This window comes from Condylura cristata, unplaced genomic scaffold (assembly GCF_000260355.1).
Source record: "Condylura cristata isolate star-nosed mole 26May11 unplaced genomic scaffold, ConCri1.0 scaffold00024, whole genome shotgun sequence".
In the NCBI taxonomy this organism is placed as follows: Eukaryota; Metazoa; Chordata; class Mammalia; order Eulipotyphla; family Talpidae; genus Condylura; species Condylura cristata.
The window spans coordinates 26,963,240-26,984,155 of NW_004567125.1; the positions used below are offsets into that span (position 1 = coordinate 26,963,240).

General features: G+C 44.8%; 1 protein-coding gene across 1 annotated transcript in view; it reads right to left on the bottom strand.

The window, feature by feature from the left end:
* Positions 1 to 3,492: 3,492 nt before the first annotated feature.
* Positions 3,493 to 20,916, bottom strand: part of FAM129A (family with sequence similarity 129, member A) — a 147,606-nt gene continuing 130,182 nt past the window's right edge. Inside the window, exons 10-14 of the mRNA XM_004688152.2 lie at positions 20,208 to 20,369; positions 17,962 to 18,072; positions 16,089 to 16,196; positions 10,879 to 10,990; positions 3,493 to 8,166 (exon numbers count right to left, since the gene is read on the bottom strand). Of these exons, the coding sequence (XP_004688209.1) occupies positions 7,052 to 8,166; positions 10,879 to 10,990; positions 16,089 to 16,196; positions 17,962 to 18,072; positions 20,208 to 20,369 (1,608 nt within the window). The 3' untranslated portion in view covers positions 3,493 to 7,051. The remainder of the gene's footprint in view (positions 8,167 to 10,878; positions 10,991 to 16,088; positions 16,197 to 17,961; positions 18,073 to 20,207; positions 20,370 to 20,916) is intronic.

Below are 20,916 nucleotides of genomic sequence, written 5' to 3' on the forward strand. Positions count from 1 at the left end.
GCTTAAATATCTACTATAAGCTATCTCTTTTTGCCTTCCTTATAACCTGTGCTGTGGGTTCTGGTATACCCATTTTATAAACTAATTCTTTTAAAGGTTGAATCCAAGGTCACCCAGTGAGCTCACAGATGTGCAACTTTCTCATAAAGGACCTCACTGGAAGTAAGTTTATAAGAGAATTTATGGAAGAATTATAATAAATGATCTCAAAGGTGGAGTGGTTCATGTATTTTAAGTGTATTTCCCTTAAGCTTAATCATTGAAACTGTTAGTACAGAAAAGATAGGCCTCATTCTTAGTTTACTGAGGCCCTGATTCTTTTGTTGGTCACGCTATTCCCAGGGCCAGGAAGAATTCATGGCACATTAGTGGATATCCATAAATAATTTTTGGAAATATTGATCCATGAATGAATCTTGATGGTGTGTGGAAAATATTTGTACAAAGCCCGAAGTGAAATTTCAAGGGTTCAAAATGGGAGGCCTTCAACCAGAGGGGGAAGGACATGGACAACATGGGAAGGAACACAGTGGACCACAGTGGAGGATGAGGGGTTTTGTTGGAGGGTGTGGTGTGGTAGCAACACCAGAAGGGGGAGATCCTATCCCTGTAAAACACAAGCAACGCTGTAAACCAGCGTTACCTCACTTAAAAATAGAATGTACATATGTAAAAACGTGAAGCCTCCAACAGACAGAAATGAAAATAGCTTTACTTCTCCCACACGATCCCTTCAAATCAATACAGAAAAACTCCCCACATGCTTCAGACAACAGCATAGGTGGTGCTCCCCAAAGGCTGGGGAGTTGAGGTCTTACCCTTTGTTTCAAAATCACCTCCATGTCTGGTAGGAATTCCCAACACAGTGACCCACGTTTCCTGCCCCAAATGTGGCCTGTCCCTGTCCCCACTGGAAGCTGCTAAGCACCAGATGCGCTTACTCCCTTTAAGTAGACACCAGGCAGGGAACACAGCTAGATCTGCAGAAGGTCTAATCCCATTCACAGAGGACTCAAAAGAATGTGTAGAGATGGACCAAAAGGGATCTTGATAGCTTTATAACAATTTTCTTCAGGCTATCTGGAGATAGCTGAATTTTGGATTTTAGTCCACGACTTTAATTCTTTAATGGATCCCTGGCCCAGTCAACGTGTGTGTGTGTGTGTGTGTGTGTGTGTGTAGTGTGTCTAGGTTTACCCATACCAACAGGCAATTCTTTGACACCATTAAAGTAGTCGAGAATTCAACTTAGAGCAGATATTTAATTCTGCCATTATCTGCCCAGACAAACATTACAATCCACAGGAGAAGTGCTCAGTTTTTCAAGACTGCCTTGTATTTCAGATCTAACTGTAAGCCCACGTTGTCACCTATACTTCTCACTTACTGACTAAAATACAGAGGACTCTCGCCCCATCCTCAGGTTTGATTATTTTCCTAGAGTGACTCACAGAACTTAGGAAACCCATTTATTTACTGGATCACCAGTTTATTACAAGGGTTTTAAGCTAGGAGTAGATGGAAGAGAGGTGTAGGACAAGGCCTGGGGAAAAGGCTTGCCACTCTCATGCCCACTCCAGGCTCACCATTCTCCCCAAATTTCCATGTGTTCTCTAACCTGGAAGCTCTTTGAAATCCTTCCTTTTGACTTTTTATGAAGGCTTCATTCCACAGGCATGATGATTAAATCATTGACCATTGGCAATTTCCAACTCTCTCCCACAATACAGGGGGTCTGGGAGAGGAATGGATGTTCTTACACTCTAATCACATAATTAGTGGTCCTGGCAAGCAGCCCTTACCCTTAAGTGTTTTCCAGAAGTTCTTTTCTGTAACACAAGAGAATTTTTTACCACTCACAACGCTTAGGAAATTCGAAGCCTTTGAAGAGCTGTGAGCCAAAAGTCATGGATGATGAGCAAATATGTATGAAACCATTTTTTTGTCATGTGAATTAACAAATGCATATTTCTTGTAAATCACAATATTACAGTAACAGAGAAGCAATGAAAGAGGCAAGAAATAAATAGGTTTCATAATCAAATCTGCCATTTTTTGAGTGGGGTCATTAATTTCATTTGTGTTGCCAACACCTTCCTCCTCTTGCAGAATCCTTTTTACAGCTCAGTTTCCCCAGCTGAACTGAGCTCCCTCCAAACAAGGCCCATGTCTTCTTCCCTGTTCCTGCTCAACCACAGAGGAGGGTTTGCCAGGAGGAAAATGCTGTCCATGATGCTTGGGCATTTGCTTGTGTTACACATATGTGGGTGAACTTAAGGGTCAACATCTTAACTTTTTTGCATTATTGTCATGGAGACCTCAGGAAAACCCAGTGGAGGCTGCTGTCTTGAAACTAATATTGAATTGTTTTAAATTTCCTGAGCGTGTTTAGATCTTCATTCTTTGAGGGACCTGTTTATAGGTGTGTCCCAGAGGAGCAGGTATACATAAAACTCACTTGGATTCAATCATTGATGTGAAACTGTCTCAGTAGTTGGAGGGGTAGTAAAGTGACCCACTTCCCCCATCTGCATGGTATTCCGGAGACTCACCACTTTTATCTCCATTTGTGTGTTGCTTCTGGGATCAGGGAAATGTATTCATTTCCTCAACACTTACTGAGCATCTACTACTTGCCAGGGCCTATGATCTGCTAGGGATACAAAGATTGAGAATAAGGTCATTGTCCCGCAGGCACAGGGAGGTAAATGGCTACAGTGGAGTAAAAGAGGATGGTTAGAACTTGAAAAATAAATTAGGGTGAGAATTCAGCAAAATGTTACTGGGTGGAGCAGGGAGGGGGATTTGTTCTGACTTGTCTTACTCTTACAGAAACATGGGAACAAGTCAGCTGGTAAAGGAAGGGTCAGATGTTCTCAGTAAACAAGACTATGGCAAAGATTAAGTGTCTCCAAGCATGGCCAAGGGGACAACAGTTTTAGATGACAAAACCTTCCCAAGTCCTCCATGAGTCCCATCTAAGCCATACCAAATAAGCATGGAATCTAAGAAAATCAACCAGCACATGCAGATTTCTAGCCCCAAATAGCAGTTCTAAAGGAGTCCCTATGGGATGGGTCTTGTACACTGAAAGTCTGGTCTGGAAGGATGAGAGGGAGACGTGGAGTTTGTACCACACCACATATGTCCCTCCCTCCTGATCCTGATATATCAAACTCCTTCCTCTCCCATCTGATGTTGTGGGTTTAAATAGAATGAAAGCTGATATTATGGGCAAGGTTTTTGCCAACTGAGGATGCAGAAACCTACTCTTCCTGGTCATGTGGACCCTAAGAATTCGAGTTAGAAGACGAAGGGATCATGCCTTCCAAGCTTACCTATCTCTCTAGTACCCACTGACGTGTCTGTGTTCATAGTGGCACAATCATTTGTTGGGTGAATGAGAAACGAAGTCAATATTGGTGAGCAAATATTATTTTATTTATAATTATAGAAGGAATGAATGTTTCACTCAATGCTACCCACTGAAAATTAATATAAGTTTGAATAGCAGTTCAGTGATGTCAAGAATAATGTATTATGGGCATAATCCAAGTCCTAGAGAAATAAGCAGATATATTTTCAAAGTATAAGGACAACTGACATTAAGTGTCTTCCCTGTGGATTCTTTACTGATGATGGAAAGTTAAAAACACCCTAATCCCACAAGAGTGACTCACCTTTTCATCTTTGAGGGCTGGTCCATCTACCTCAACCATGACATTTGCTTAAAAGATAAACCAAGCCCCATTACAAATAAAAATGACATCTGGACAGCTCTTCAAGGATGAACATTTTATTGGAATATAGGCACTTGGCAAAGTAAATATGTGGTTACAAAGTGTTTCAGTTTTATCTGCTTTACAGCATGACTGGTAAAACCAATGCACAGTGTAGGGTTTTCTTCATGAAGTTCCAGACTTGAGCAGGCAAATTCCCAACCCCATTCATTTAAGATCAAGTAAGAAGGCACCGAAAGCTAACTATTTACCTAGTGCAATTGTCTTTCTATTTCCATCAGTGATGTTTTTCCCTCCCCCAGACTAAAATGACTGGCTTGCATATATCATTTGGCACTTCAGAAAGAATTAGAATCACCTTTGGCTATGAGAATTGTGAAGTCCTTTGAAATCACGGAGTCCAGTCTGGACGACTACAAAACCAGACAAAAATCAGTGTTATAAGGTGTAGAAGAGCAGACCTTAAGCCTGCAGTCCTTGACACTCAGCCTCTTTAGAAAGCTTTTGGACAAATTAGAATCTTATCCTTGTGATCAGCACAGTACACTTCTTGGAGAGTTTATTCTGCATAATTCAAGGCACTGCTCTTTTTCTTTCCCAACTATAAGGAGAAAATTACATTTTTTTTCAAGGAAATATTCTTTCTTGATGAAAGGTAAATTAACATCATTAAAGTCCTGGCGTTTGGGGCAAAACCACATCTTAAGGTTTTATGTATTTCTAATGGGTTTGCCTGCGGGAGAGGTCTCCAGAGCAGTGGTCAAAAGCTTTTCATGCTGTTCACTCAAATCCCAACCTCCTTCATGCAACCTGGAATGCACAGGAACACCAAATACAAGTCTGTATTTAAAGCAAGACAAAGTCAGGAATACGAAGTTATTCTGCTCAATGTGTTCAAATGAATATGGAATATTTTTAATGCAGTTTAACTTCCTGTTCCATCCTCCTGCTTAGTCCTGTGAACTTGTCTTTTGTGAAATATTTATAGGAATAGTCTTTGACTGTGTTCTCGAGTACATCCTCCCACTTTTACCATCTTCTCTGGCCTACAGGACAGACGAAGCAGGGCACTGATGTTTATCCATCTAACACAGAGTATTAGAATAATGAAATGTACTCTTTTTGGTTTAGAAGAATCTCTTCTTTTCCCAGAGGGTGCAAGAAATCCTGAGTTTAGCCCAGGAAGGAAGCTAGGAAGCCCTGAGAAGGGTCAGCCTGGGCTGGAACCTCCTTTGCTTGGCTTTTCCCCAAGCACAGCCTTGTGGGCTGGACACTACTTCTTGGCTACAGGCCTTACTGGGCAGCATCTAATCACCTGGCCATCCGCCTTTTGGACTTTGGGCTTGATTTAAGGGACGACTCCCCCAGGGCAGAACGTCCAAAGAGCTCCAGCACAGCAATAAAGCAGAAGTTCAGTTTTCTCCTTTCCTGCCCTTCCTGGCAGGGGCTAATTCCTGTGTTGACTTTAAAGAGACTTGAGGAGGCAGAAAGCCATTATTCAAGGCTCAGTGTTTCAAGCAGGAAACACATCTGATGACTAAACCCTGGTTTCTGTCTTTGAAGAGAGGAGTCTCAGGGAGAGACAGGACGTAAACATAATTTCAGTAACCTGTGCTAAGTGCAAAGACACTGGCTACCTGTGTGATGTGGGCTGGGGGAGGCAGAGGATATATACTCTACCTTCTCACCTATAAACAGGTCCCTCAAAGAACGAAGACCTAAACATGCTCAGGAAATTTGAAACAATTCAATATTAGAATATACTGATCATGATTTTTATTTCATCCTTTTAACCTACACATCCAACAAGTTCTTCATTAGGAGGTAGAAAGGGAGATATTTCAATTCTAAATGGCTAAGTTAGATTGTGGGACAGATATGTACAGAACAAATACAAATTTACTTGTTGCTGATGATGCAAACAAGCTCTTAGGATAATGTGTTTGGGAATTAATATTAAAATCTATGGAAGAAAATATCAAGATGTAGTTTCTAGGAATGAAGCTTAAGGAAATTATCTGGAATTTTTCTGAAGGATTATAGAACCTGTGTTCTTCATCTTTTGCAAGTTTAGTCCATTCCAGCTTTAACATGAACAGCTATGCGTCATGCTCCATTTAGAAGATAGATCTGTGTTTATTTCCATTAAAAATGAAATAAAAAAATCTTTTTGACTACAAAGTCTCAAGCTCTGGGGATCTCAGGGGACCTAGGTAACTTGCCAGATGAGTTAACAAATTATTTCTACTCTTGGTAAAATCTTTGGAACTTGATAATACGCATTTTGGCTTCTCTCTGTTTCCCTCATTCCCTCCCTCTCTTCATTTCTTATTGATGATTCATTTATTCACTTTATTTCCTTCTGGGAATGAGGCAGGACTATTTGAGTAGGAAAATAGAAAGCTGTCATGCTTTGAAAACTAGCACAGTTTTTCCTCCTAGAGTTAATTCCCTTGGGTTCTTTAACTTACACTATACAAAACCCTGTAGTATCTTTTCTTATTTTTGTTACTATGTTTAATGTAGTACATGGTATAGAGTAACTGCTTAGTAATATTTGTTGACTGGTAGGTTGGAAGCTCAGTCACTTAGCTAAGCTCTTTCTCAGCATGGTCTAAGGCTAATTTGGAATGCTTTCAGGCTTGAACATGCCAAGGAAACTTTCTTGTCTCCTCTTAATTTCCCTAAAAGGTGATTAATTAATAAAAATCAACAAGATTAATGAACTTGAAATTGACAGCAGAATTAGTGACAGGCCCAGACAGCTCCATAGACCACAACTTTCCTCCAGTTCAGCTCAGCGTCCCTGCAGATGTCTCAGACTTGGTAGGCTGCATGAGGCAAGAGCCTTGCGGTCACATCCCACACTTCCTTACAGCCCAACTGTGGATAGGTGCTGAGCCCTTAAGAGACAGTGAAGTTGGCATAAGAGGTTGTGAAGCTGGATTTGCATTTGCATTCTTAGAAAAAATTAAAAAGCCTTAAAGTGCATTAGGAGAAAATGTGCGGAGTGCTGGAGGTTGAGCTCCTCCTGTTTTCAGTGTTTGTGGCAACCCAACCTCCTCAGCTGCCTCTCACCCCAACACTCCATCACTGTGAAATCCCTATTAACACGCTAAAGCAATGTTCATGATAGAACTGTTCAGTTCCACCAAGGTTTGCCTCAGTCTGCATGGCTTGTTTCATCATATAGATTAAGGAAGTAATTAAAAATATTTTTGTAACAATTTGCATGCAACCTTTAAGTGTACCTATAACTAGAACCCTTGGCTGAATTTATTCAAAGGAATACTTCTGCCACATTGTCCTATTTACTCCTCAGAGGGTGGCTCAGGGCCACTCTCCTCCTTCTGTGAGCCTAGGCTATCGAGGTCTGGCGGATTCTCGACCACCCACTGACACTCATAAACACGCGGAGGGTCAGCCTGCATCTCTGCATCCATGCTGGCGGGAGTCTGGGCTGTGCTGCATTGTCCTCCCGCCTCTTCTCCTTCCACAGAAACCTGGCTCTCATGGGAGCCGGTGGGGGCAGAACTGAAGGCACAATCTCCCTGGGGCAGGGCCTTTCCCTCCACAGAGTGGGCCTCCAGTGGGCAAGCCCTCCCTGGGAGATCCCTTTCTGCAGGCTCTTCAGGCTCGGCCTGCTCCTCTGTGGAGTCTGGGCTGCCGACCTCTCCGGTGGCGCCTCCACAGGCTGGCTGAGCCTCTGGAAACTCCTCCAATTCTGTCCCAGCAGCCTGGGCCTCTCTAAGGGGAGAAGCCTCCTCCTTGCTCATTTGACTTTCTTCACAGTTGTCCTGACTGGAGGCTTCTGCCTGACTGGCCTTTGTGGAGACATGGGTTGCTGCCTCTTCTTTTTCAATTTCTGGAGGAACCAGGGTCTCCTTAATTGTATCTTTTTCAATCTCGAGGTGGACAGATTCTACCGGCACCTCAATGGCCACTGTCAGCAGATTTCTGAGCTCCTTTAAGGAACCTGAAGGAGATGCAGATTCTGGCTTTAGGTGGGTGGAGGCTTCATCCTCAGGAGACCCTCCAAACTCCGGTTCTGCCAAGTGTGTGCCTGCCACTGCTGCTGGAGCCTCTTCAGTCACAGGAGCCCCAGGAAGCTCATCCACGCTTGAAATAATCACCTGCCCAACTCCACCGGCAGGAAGACTGGCCATAGGGAGAGGACTTTCTCCTTTGGGCAGCTGACTAGGGCCCCCTGGCTTCTGCTTCTCCCCTGACTCCTGGAATACTTCGTTATTTAGGGTCCCATCACTTGGACCCCCAGGCAGAATGGCGGACGCTCTCCGGGCAGGGCTGGCTTGGTTTGAACCTATAGAGGTTTTTAGATCGATTAAGCTGGACACACTTTCACTGGGCAAGGTCATGTTGTCTTCAAATAAGTTGTGCTTCTTCAGGATGGCAGCTTCCTTTATCACTGAAAGATACCAAAAGAGAAGGAAGGCATGACATTAGCATTCTGCCCTGACCAAAGCAGATCTTCCAATTTTATTCAGAAGCCAAATTCCCTGCTCAGCTTTTCGGGCTCTCCAAATTTCTCAATCTCAAGTTTTAGGCAAATATCACCTTTTCCAGGGAACACTTCCTGATGGTCAAAGCTAAAAGCTCTTTTCAGACTTGGGATCACGGCAGTGTTCATCTATTTATTTCTTCACTCCTCATTTATTGAAATAACAAAAATTGTCTGGGCATCTGCTATGGGACCAGGTTAGACTCTTGATAGTGGACTTACTGCTGTACATACAGCTGCTGATTTAAAATTAGGGCCCTCCCTGGTGGCGCAGCGGGTTAAAGCACAGCACTAAGAAGCTAAAGCCACTTCCGCATGAGTTCGATCCTGGCCCCAGAGGTGACCACATGGCATGGCAGACCTCTAGTGACCAGCCCGCTGCTCCCCTCAGCAGTGTATTTCACCAGTTGGCCTGTTCTGCTCCCTACTCTGTCACTAGTGAATCCTTCCACCACCCCTGTACCTCTGGCCTGTACCCCAGTTCTGTGTGCATAAAAAATCTTTTAAAAAATATATTGTAGTTTATTATTGTAAAAACACAAAAATTATCTTTTCATAGAGCCTTCTTCCTTTAGATTAATTATTAAAGTAACATTGTGTTATAGCATGAGGTAAGTTTCAGGTGTGCTTCATTATAAAATCACATGTATATATAGTAGATGAAATTCACCTTGAAAACTCCAATTCTGTCCTCCCCTGTACGATTGGCCTCTTCATCTGACTTACCTTCTGGCCACTACTAATAGCTCTGATAACTTAAACACTTTTCTTTTATTTGGTTCATTCATTTTTTAAAAATTTCTTCTATAACTATTTCTTTTGTAAGTTCTAACTAACTTCTAAAAGTTATTTCTTCTATCACATTTTAGCAAAATAAAACAATCACTCTGTTTTACTAAACCAAAAAATCTAGATTTTCCTGCTCAGTGCTGCCCCTATCTCACGGCAGGCCCAGGGCATTTCAACAGCTGCTTCTGCAGCATGAGGTTCTGCAGCCTGATCCCCGGGGCGGGACTGGCTGCTCTCTGCTTTTCTCCCAGGACAATGTGTAATGGAAACTCAGTACCAAGCATGTGCCATGTTGCGCTATGGCCTAACGTGAGGGCGCGGCAGCCCCAGCGCAGCCCCGGCGCCGTGGAAAGCAGTTCCAGCAACAGTCACAGCAGCGGTCTTTGGTACCCACGACCCGCTGCTCCACCTGCACCGGGCACTCAGTGCCCCCCAGTGGCACAGCCCAGGTGTTCCAGCCACCTCGGGTAGCTCAGGCTGTATTCGGTGAAATTGATGGGGTTCGGTGAGTGGGGTGTGTGGTTCGTTCTGAGAAAGATTTCAGTTGAGTTTCCTTTTCAGCAGCTCATAGCGAGTTTATTAAGGAAAATGACCGTTGCATTGATACAAACAGGCAAAGGCTGCATTTTAAAGGTTTATTAGGAAAAAGAGAAGGGGTGGGGGGAGGTGCCGGCATAGACGCAGGTGGGCAGAGACCTGCATTTTCCCAGAGTGCTTTGGGGTGATTCATTCCTCTGAGGAATTTTATCACTTTGGGGTCAGGCTGCGTTGGTTTTCTATAACACAGAATCCTTTCTGACCCTACCTCAGATTCCTGAAAACGTCCAGAGCTGGTTTACCAACTGTCAATCACCCGAACCCCTCCCTCTGCTTTTTTGACTGTGAAAACCTCCTTACCCAATGTTTCTACTCACAGCTTTCACCATAATCATTTCTAGCGACGAGCAGTGCAGTGTCCTAACAAAATCAGTCCATTGTGGCAACTTTTGCACAAAAAGCAGTAAAGTGTACAGGGGAAGGAGCCTTTTACAAATTCCCTCAAAGGCGCTGCACTCAACAGGCAGCAACCTTCACCCAGCCTTCCTTTGTGGGGACATCTTGCAGACACCTAAGTGTAAAAGCCTCATCTTGTTGAATCTTGGTGATTATAGGGCCAGACCCTGTCCATGGTCAGTTTTCTTTGTGGAAGGGGTCTATCATACTCAATACCTTCCTTCCTGGTGGCAACCAGGTATGTTTTAGGCCTACAGATAGGATGTGTGTGGGTGGGGGGTGGGTGGGTGGGGGCAAGCTCTAGCATATTCTTTCTAGGTTTCCCAGCAGGTCTGATTCCACAGGACACAGGATAATGGAACCTTAACATTAACGTAACAGTACTGCTGGACCCCTCCAGTGCCTGTGCCAGTTGGCAGCAGGTGGGAGTGTAGTGAGAGGGACAGCCCAGCCCCACCCTGGAGTCGCCTCACGGGACTCTTGGAGAATCAGAAGCCCGTAGCTGGAAAGAGCCCTTTGCTCCATCCGAAGAGCTGCTCAGGAGACACCCTCGCTTGAGTCTCTAAGCCTCAGTTTTCTCAACTGAAAAAAAGAAGCTTACAATTCCCATCTCGCAGAGCTCTTAACTGCAGTGAGAAAGAACTAACATATAGCTCTGGGGCAGTTTGGCATTGGGGCACTCAGTCTCTCACCCAGGCCCTTGCCCTTCTCAGGTCTCCACAGCACCCTGCTGTCAATTACCCTCCCCCTTTCGTACTGCTGAGAAAACTGAGCTGGCTTCTGGTTCCTTCTCCCAGGTGCTAGAGTTCTCTCCAGTCCCAGGTAAACCCTGCTTACCTTTTAGGGTTTCATCCAGGAGGATCTGATGTAAAATCTCTTCATAGACATTTTCAACATGGATCATGTTGGTGTGGTCAGCAAAGATGAACTGCTCGTATTTCTGAAGCTCCTGGAGAGTGAGAGACAAGAAGATAAAGAGGATCAGGCCTGAGTAGCCTATTTGGGACCTTCCTTGAAGTGTGTGACCCTCAGTCATCAGTCTCTCCCTTCCCTCTCCCAGACACCATTCCCTACACTGGGCACATACTATGCACCAGAGACTGTGATCATGTCAAGGCCCCATCCATGTCTCTCGGCCCTACCCCATCATAAACAGTGTTTCCCTACCTTCCTTGTTCCTTCCTATTCTTTTTTCCTTTCCTTCTTCTCTTGCTTCCCTCCCTCCCACCCTTCCTCTTTCCCCCTTTCCTCCCTTCCTTTTTTGAGGTAACAATTTATACACTGCATAGATTTAGAACATTCAGTTCCTCATATTAACAACTATATTAACACACTAAATATCCAGTTATTACCACCAACCACCCTATGTGCTCCTTCCTCACTTTCTAGTGACCATGATTTAGTTGTCAGAAGCTAAGAGTTTGTTTTTGTTGTGTTTATGCATTTACTTTTTTTTCTTTATAGTCCACAAATGAGTGAAGTCATATGATCTTTCTTCTTGTGGTTTATTTCATTAGCATAACCTTCTCCAGGTTCATCCTTGTTGTTGAAATGGCAAGATTTCATCTTTTTTAGGGCAGAGTAGTATTTTAACGTATATATAACACCTCTTCATTCATTTATTGTTGGACACTTGGATTTTTCCTTATCTTGCTTATTATGAATAATGTTGCAGTAAATGTGTGGGTGAATACATATTTTGAACTGTATTTTCATATTCTTTGGGTAAACACCCAGATGTAGGATTTAATGGTTCATACGGTGTTTTAATTTTTTGAGGAACTAACTACTGTTTCCACAGTGACTGCACCGATTTACAACCCACCAACAGTGCACAATGTTCCTTTTTCTTCATATCCTCACCATCACTTATCAGTTCTTGACATTTCCATAATCGCCATTCCAACATGTGATATGAAATCTCATTGTGGTTTCTTTTTCTTTTTTCTTTTAATGAATGCCAATAGTACTCCACAAGGTATACATGGTAAAATGAACACATTTAAAAACTGCAGCCCAGTGACTCTAAGATATCAGCATAGCACATAATCCAGGTCAAGACAGGGAACATTTTCATCACCCAATATACTTTCTAGTCTACACCTTCCAAAGAGAGACACACTGAGCTGATGGTCACTGGGATTGCTGGGCTTAGCGAAGATGGATGATTGACTACTCATTTGGGTGAGAGTGTTTGGCTGCATGGTGAGGAATGGAATTAGACTGTAGTGGTGAACTTAACGTAGTATATGCATATGTTGAATTAAAGTGTATCTGAGTCAGACAAATGTTACGATGCAATCTTCTTCAATAAAAAAATGATTAGTTAGGCCCTCCCTGGTGGCGCAGCGGGTTAAAGCACAGCACTGAGAATCTGAAGCCACTTCCGCATGAGTTGGATTCCCGCCTGCCCCGGAGGTGACCACATGGCTGGCAGACCTCTCCTGACCCGCCCGCTGCTCCCCTCAGCAGTGTACTTCGATGATCTGCCTGTTCTGCTCCCCACTCTGTCTCTGGTGAAGCCTCTCACCGCCCCTGAGCCTCTGGCCTGTACCCCAGTTCTGTATGAATAAATAAATAAATCTTTAAAAAAAAATGATTAAACTAAAAAAAAAATAAGAATGAAACTCCTTTCCAGTGTGGAGAACTTTTAGTCTTTTTAGGAACATTCTCCTCTTCCTTCCAGCTGCCCCCTGGTCCTCCCTGACTCCCTCTAACAAGGGCAGATGTGATGCAAAATGCTTGCACCCTTCTTGCTTTCCAAGGGTTTCCAAGTGGCTTGGAAACCAGTGAACTGTCTACCATCTCCTGTCCTGGGCTTGTTAGCAGCATGAGGATAGAGCATGATCCAAAAGTACCAAATTACATCCTGGTGATTTATTTAGCAATCCTTGCACCTGACAGTCTTGGAGAAGGAACAGGGGTGCATAGCTCTCAGAGAACCAGAGACTTAACAGTGGGATCTGGTGCCTTCTGCCTGCAGGAAATGGATTTATAGCAGATTATTAGAAGTCACCACATTCAGATAACTCTCAGGACTGGCATGCAGAGAGTTTGTCACCCAGGAGCAAATCATAGCAGGCACTCATAGGTCCATCTTTACCCACCTAGAGCGCGGCTAAAGTACTGAAGAGACATAAGCTTCCGTGACCTCAAGAGGATCTGTGAGACTTAACTGGCATGTCGATTGGACACTACCCTGGAGTAGCTATGCCCCCCTGGGCAAACCACAGCACTGCTTACCCTGTGCAGCTTTCTCCCTCTGCAGATGAGGACACATTCTCATGCCCTCAACACCATTTGAGCCCTTAGGGAGCATCCCACTCCGATTCCCTTGGTTGCCATTCACCTCTCAGGACCAGATGTAAAGGACTCTGGGAAGTCCCCATGAGCAGAGCTGGCAGATCCCTCCATGGAGCTCCAGCCAGTGCCTCCCTGTTCCCACCGCAGTGCTCAGTGGACAGTGAACTGTCCACCATCTCCAGTCCTGGGCTGTGAGCCCAACATGGTGGGGAAACTGGCCTGGTACAGTGCTTGGATCAGATGTAATGTGTACTTCAGACATGTTTGCTGAATAAGCAAAGAGTAGACCCTTACCATTTTGACCAGCTAAATATTTCTGTCGAAAAAAATGGTCTCTAGGAGCATTTTACCATTGTGACGTGGCCAATTTTACAAAACAGGTTTTCTATATTGAATTGATTGAACTGTCACAGAAGTTTAATTTACTGGCTCTGGACCAATTAAATGTGAATTTCCAGGCTGGCTTCTGGGGAATCAGAATTTCTCTAAAGCTCCCCAGGCAATTCTAATGTGTTCTTTAGATTGAGGGCCACAGAACTAGAAAGCCACCTAACCAAGGGAAACACATCATCAAATAAAGTATTTTCTCTGAAGCAAGTAAATCCCTAACTCATCTGTTCTGGAAATTCGAAGTTATAAAAATCTCTAACGCTACAGTAGTCTTTATTCCTGAAAGCTCTGGGACACAGTTTCTTTTGAAACCATTTCCTCGATGACAAACTTCAAGAGTTTCTTACACATGGGGAGCATCGCCGCTGATGTTTCAAAAGAGGCGAGCAGACAAGAAGGGGTCTTTCCTTCCCTCCCCCTCTCCGGCCACGAGGTGACTCTGGGGCCCCCAAACAGTTTATGGAATTGAAAAAGGAAACAGTCTGAGAATGTCTGAGGCCAGACGTGCCCTGGTAGCTGAACTTCACCCATTCAATGTTAGGGGACAATCACAGAGGCAGATTCTCTATCCCCAACAGAGATCGAATCCTTCTTTATGAACGAAATAGAACCCCCAATATAAAGTCCAGGCAGGTAACTATATATACTAATGAGACTCTAGAAAAATATAAACAACCCATCATTTAAAGAATATTAAAATGCCCAAAGACATTTCTGTGGCAAAATAACTCATGAAAAGGTTTTTAATGTTCCAATGCTTGGAGACTCTCTTTGCTGCCCAAAAGCCTTTTTTAAATCCTCCCTGGTGGCACAACAAGTTAAAAAGTGCAGCACTGCAAAGCTAGGCTAGCCCCAGCTGCTTCAGCAGGAGTTAGATCTCTGGCCAGGGAGCTGACTCACGTGGTGCCACAGACCTCTCCTGTCTCGCCCACTGCTCCCCTTAGCAGTGTATTCAGTAGATCTGCCTCTTCTACTCCTCACTCTGTCTCTAGTGAATCCTCTCATCGCCCCTGCACCTCTGGCCTGTACCCCAGTTCTGAATGCATAAATAAATAAATCATTTTTTTAAATCCCAAAAAATTCTTTATCATTGACAAAGAGAGGTCTTGCAATTGGAAAAGTAGGGATACTTGTGTCCTATGCCAGCTGAAGCCAGAAGTTCACAAACTTGGCTGTACTTCAGAAGCAGTGTGACTGGAGCCAGGGAGTCTTGGTCAAATTATTTTTAAAAATCAGGATCATGACAGTGGTGCTGTCAGTATTTCTCAAATGCTCCCGAGATGATTCTAATGTGCAGCACCAATTAAAAGCACTGATGTGACAAGCCAATTAATTATCCATCATTGTCACTTTAACTCCCTGAGATATTCCTGAATACCTTCCACATCACCGGTGAGCAGCTGCTAGGTTCAGGCTCAGTGCTTCCCAGCCCTGTGGCTCTTGGCAGTTAGTTGAGCCCACAGGTTTTCCCATTTGCATGAGAAGATGCCATCCTTATATCGCTGTCCTGAGAACCACTGAGACAATTCATAAAAAGTGGTGGCCACAGTGGCCCTGCAATGGTTAGCTACCATCAAATGTTAATTGTATCATTCTACTCTTCTAGGTCTCAGAGATACTTCAAGCATGATCTCTGCTTTCTAGAAGATGAAATGTAGAGAGGAACAGTGACTTGTGCAAGGCACAGAGCTGATACCTGAAGGAACCCACACTGGGCCCCAGGTATCTTCCAGCCCAGAGAGCACACATCCACCCCCCTAAACACCCACCACACTCACACCCTCATAAGCCTGCTCGCCTGGTTGTTTGGTGTTCACTGTAGCTGTAAGTGGTTTCATTTACATTGATCACTGAAGAAATGTTGCTGGATTTAGCAAAACAACTATCGTTCTGTAATCATGTTCCTTATAGTCTTTACCTGGATGTGGTAGGCAAGTCTCAGAGCACCTGTTAGCCGTATGAGTCAGACTAAGTGAGAATCAGCCAGGAGGCTCTACCACACCCCTGAGTTTGGCTCAGACTCTCAGATCATCACTCTTTGAGATCATGTCTGGTCCAGGGCTGGCAAATCTGGCCAGAGGCTTGTTTTGGTAAAGTTCTATGGGAACACAGACATGCTCATTTGTTTTTGTATTGTCTGGCTGTTTCTGTGCTCCAATGACAGATTTGAGTAGCTTCAACCCAAATAGTATGGTCCACGAAGCCTAAAATATTTACTATCTGACCAATTGCCACAAAATGCTGCAAACCCCTCCCTGGTCTGGTGTACTTTTTGCAAACACCTCATGGCAAAAGAATTTCCTTGGATTTCACAGGCAATCAGAGCAGGACCATAGAGCAGCCCATCCCCTTACTGGTTTGCATGTGGCCGCCAGTGCCTTCTGCATGGTGGGAAGTGTGATTTGAACCAGCGCCTCTTGAAATATTCTCTTCCGGATGGTGCTGCTGTCATAATCATATTGCTGTCAATACAGAGACAGAAACATATGCTAAATAGCAACACTGCAATCTGTTAACTCTGGCGTAAACAAAAAGTCTCAGCCCCACACATCCTCCCCCTCCCCCCACTGCCTAATTTCTGAGGACTCTGGTGTTTTCACCAGAAATGCACAGAAATGCACCTTTCTGTGCATTTCTTACACTTAGGCAGAGGTTCTAACTGATAATGACCCACCTTTTTCTCTCCTCAGACAGATAAGGAAATTGAAGCAAGACAAAACAAGCAGCCCCTGCACTGCAGAAGTGGGGTGTGACTTTGGATAAAGTAGGGTGTGGTGTGGGTAGAAGTGGGCATTGAGTGTGGGCTTTATCACCCTTGTCCAGGGTAGAACCATGATCATCTCCCTCTTTCACTCCACATCCCTAAAGCAGGACAAGTGGTTTGTGGTGATTTCCCCCAAAATGAGAGGGCCTGGCTCCTAGCTACCTTTTACTGTGGTTTTTGAGCAGAGACCCAGAACAAGAAAGATGATGATTCACTCTGTTGTGCACAGACTGTCCAATCCTAGGGACCAGGATTTGGTTTCAGATGACACTTGAAGGAGATTACAGAAAAACTGGAAGCTACTTGTCACAGGCTGTGGCAGAATGGACAGGCAGGCCAAGAGTGGTTAGAGAGATGAGGGATGTATCCTGGAGAGTGCAACTTGGGGGAAAATAAGAGCTCTGTTCAAACAGCTGAAGGCTATCACGTGGAAGAAGGTCATGAACAAAGAGGCAGAATGAGCCAGGGCTTAGGTTTACTTCGCACGGCCTAGCAGTTAGTGTCTCAAGAAGAAACAACTGTCTGAGCATTGGTGTCCTGACACAGAAGTGGTAGTGACATTCTTTTTCCCCTCAGTTGCATGTTCATTGTTATCGTGTGTGTGTGTGTGTTTCCATGATCTTTCTTTTAAGCTCAATTGCTGGAGTCTCCTACTTTCTGAGAGCAGCAAGAGTTGGTGGGCCACTTGGGGAACCATGCTAACTCTGAGGGACGTGATCTTGTGCTACCGGTCACGTTAGGGAGTAGAGGGTTGTAAAACACAGTGTATTAGGGTGAAGGATTGTTTTAGCTCCAAGCTTGCCCTTGATGTGCCCACTGATTTTCCATAAATTACACTAGCTCCTAAAGAGCCTGTTTCCTTGTCTCTACAATGAACCCATATTCTAAATCTCATACAACTTCTTATGAAGGGCAAGTGAAACAGGATAGGTTAAAATAAAAAGCTCTAATGACAAACACAATTGGTGTAAGCGTCTATTATTACAGCCACTTCCATGCATACTTATGCATGAAGCCTATTGAAAGCAATTTTATAGGGCCAGTCTCTTTCTTGGCCATGAAATTTATGTTAGCTTCACTTAAATGAGTTTTACTATACTGTAAATTATTTGAAGAAAGAGGGCGTGCCTTGCCTGTTTCTATGTTCCATGCAATACTCATTAAAACGCTTTGCTTCCAGTGGGCCGCCAGTAAATATCAAATCCAACTGCTAAGAAAGGAAGCCAGCCAGTCATCTCCTTCCAGCAGATGGTCAGATGTGGAGCCCTGTAGTCCCTAAAGTAGCCACTAGATGGCAGAACAGGCATGAAAGTCTAACTGGGGCGCTGCAGAACTTCGAGAGGAAAGGAAAAGATGAGATGAAAAGGGGGCACCAGAGAAAGGACTTGGTAATTTCCACTTTATAAAGAAGCATAGGTCACATTCTTGATGTATGCTACCCATTTATGAGAGGATGATTTTACCTTTAAGACTCGGAGCTTCACCTTCTCAATGGCAGCTGCAATTTTGGAAGCTTCTCCTTGGAGGTGTGGGGAAAGCAACTGCTCAAGAGTGAAGACAGCATTGCCCATCAACTAGAAATCAAAGCGACACAGAAACAGATGCGGTCAGAGGCGGGGGCTGCACCGGGTCTGTGTAAGTGGCCTGGAGCAAGGGAGGGAATGGTCATCAAGAGGAGTCTCCTCAGGCACTAACTGGGGTGGCCCTAGCAACAACAGGTTCTCACTCCACTGCCTGGGCTGTGAAATGAAGAGTGCTGCCGTGGGATCAGCCAGGGGCTAGACACACAAGTGTGCACACACAAGCGCATGCATGTGTGGGAGTGGAGGGGGGTGTGCATGCTTGTGTCTTTTCTTCTCACTTCTTTCACCCTGAACTGAAAAACAGAGACCTCCCCCCCCCCCCCACACACACACAGCAAACCTATCATACCCACGTGTTCCTGCTCTTCCTCCATTCTCTGGTACCTGCCTCCAGGGCTTAAGGTGCTGAGGTAAAACCTCCTCCAGTTATTTTTTGGCTGCTTTACCTTTGCACACCTCCTCCCGCCCCCTTTTAGGTGAAGATGAACCACTCTACAGCAATTTCGCTCCACTTCCCTCTCCAGCCACATGTCTCTTGTTTCTCTACCAGACTGGGAGGGAGGGAGGCAGCCTTAGGGCCTTGGGAGATCCTGCTGGCACCCCCAGAGGTGAGGGACCAGAAATGGAAGGGCCAAGTTTTTTGGTTTTTTTTTTTTTAAAGATTTATTTATTTATGCATACAGACCTGGGGTACAAGCCAGAGGTGCAGGGGCGGTGAGAGACTTCACCAGAGACAGAATGGGGAGCAGAATAGGCTGACTGATGAAGTACACCGCTGAGGGGAGCAGCAGGAGGGTCAGGAGAGGTCTGCTGTGCCATGTGGTCACCTACGAGGGTGTGGATCAAACTCATGCTGAAGTGGCTTTAGCTAATTAATGCTGTGCTTCAACTGGCTGTGCCACCAGGGAGGGCACGAGGCCAAGTGTTTTTTAACATCAGATTTCTTATTCTCCTCTCTTGATAACAGTTTCACCAGGGGCCACCATTAATTATCAAAGGGATTTCTGTTAAAGGTTGCCTAATTTTGTTCCTTGTCTGTTTTTTTTTTCTTTTAATTTTTTTTTTTAAAGATTTATTTCTTTGTGCATATAGAACTGGGATACAGGCCAGAGGCTCAGGGGCGGTGAGAGGCTTCACCAGAGACAGAGTGGTGAACAGAACAGGCAGATCGAGGAAGTACACTGCTGAGGGGAGCAGCGGGTGGGTCAGGAGAGGTCTGCCGCGCCATGTGGTCACCTCCAGGGCAGGCGGGAATCGAACTCATGCGGAAGTGGCCTCAGACTCTCAGTGCTGTGCTTTAACCCGCTGCGCCACCAGGGAGGGCCCCTTGTCTGTTTTTAATGCTTCGCAACACAGACATTAGCTATAACCCTGCCTATACATTTTAAGAAAGAAAATATTCTTTTTTTCTCCAGCACACCTTTCTCCCAGCGTCCCAGACACTGTTGTGAACTGATCTAAGACTCTGTCCCCCCATCATCTCCCTGAAATGGGAGCTGCACAGAGTCCAGCCCACAGCAAGGTCCCCAGAAGATCTACAAAATAGACTCGTGCTCGTCACTTCAGGACTCACACCTTTTCTTCAGCTAGAAAGCACTGTCACAGAGAGAGAAGCGCTAAGTGCCTTAGGGGAAAAGAACATGCCTATCATGCAGACTGAAGAAATCCCAACAGGATTGACTGATTGACTGACTGAGCGCCTCTTCAGTCGGTTGAGGAATTAATTGAAGCTGGTGGTATCCAACTCTGGCTGCTTTAGAAGCAGTGAGAATGGGAAGGGGGAAGTCTTAGTAAAATTGTTTTTAAAAATCAGAATCAAAGGAGTGGGGCTGAGGCATCAGTATTTCCTCAAACACTCCCCAGATGATTCTAATCTGCTGCCCAAATTAAAAGCAGTAATGTGACAAACTAAGTAATTATCCATTAATGTCACTTTAACTCCCTGAGATATTTCTTCTCTGTGATGCTCATCAACGTGGAAAAAAGAGGAAGCCAGCTGGAAGGACAAGAATTATCCTCACTTGACATGATGATTAAAAAAACAGGCCTCCTTCTTGGGCTGCACCAGCACCCACATCTCACTGTCCCCCACTTCCTCCTGCCTCATCCACCCCTGCTGTACCTACCTCTTGCATGTAGTTCTGTGTCCTCTGCACCACCACGTCCACGTGGGGGAACCTGAAGCGGCTCCTGAGATCCTGTAAGCGCTCTTGGAGCTGGTTGACTCTGATATAACAAGGTTCCATCTTCACAGAATCCATCGAAAGATTCTTAAGCTGTTCTAGATGCTGCATTTTGGCGATGGAAAAAAATTAAGCAGCTTCAGACATTTACATAGTATATTCAGCACCATTACATATTGTATAGATTCTGAGCAATCAAATGCATGTTAATAGCTCTCACTTCTCAGATCCATGGTATCTCCATTATCTGATTTTCTCCCTTCAGTGGGTCCCTGGGTGACTCTATTGCTGAGATAGAGCAGCACTGGCTGAACTGGACAATGGGGGGACTCAGGGGTGTATCCAGGGGACTGCAGTTGTTCTAAGCTCCTGATGGTCTCAAGCTCCCAGGTCCAGACCTCAGGGAAACTGCGGGTAGGCTCTTTGGCTCATGGAATTGTTGCAGAGGCCAGGAAGCTCTCCCCCCCCCCCAGAAAATATCAGTGGTGGTGGAGGGGTGGGGGATTCAAATGCCCCCTGAAATCCTAGAGTGAAGCCAGATGCCTATAGTTCTCTGAGGACCCATAGTGCTCCCCTCTGCTCTAAGCTCTCTGTGGTGCTACTGGATTGGGGGGGGGGGGCGCGAGGGTGCGGGTGATAAGCAGAGACCTGA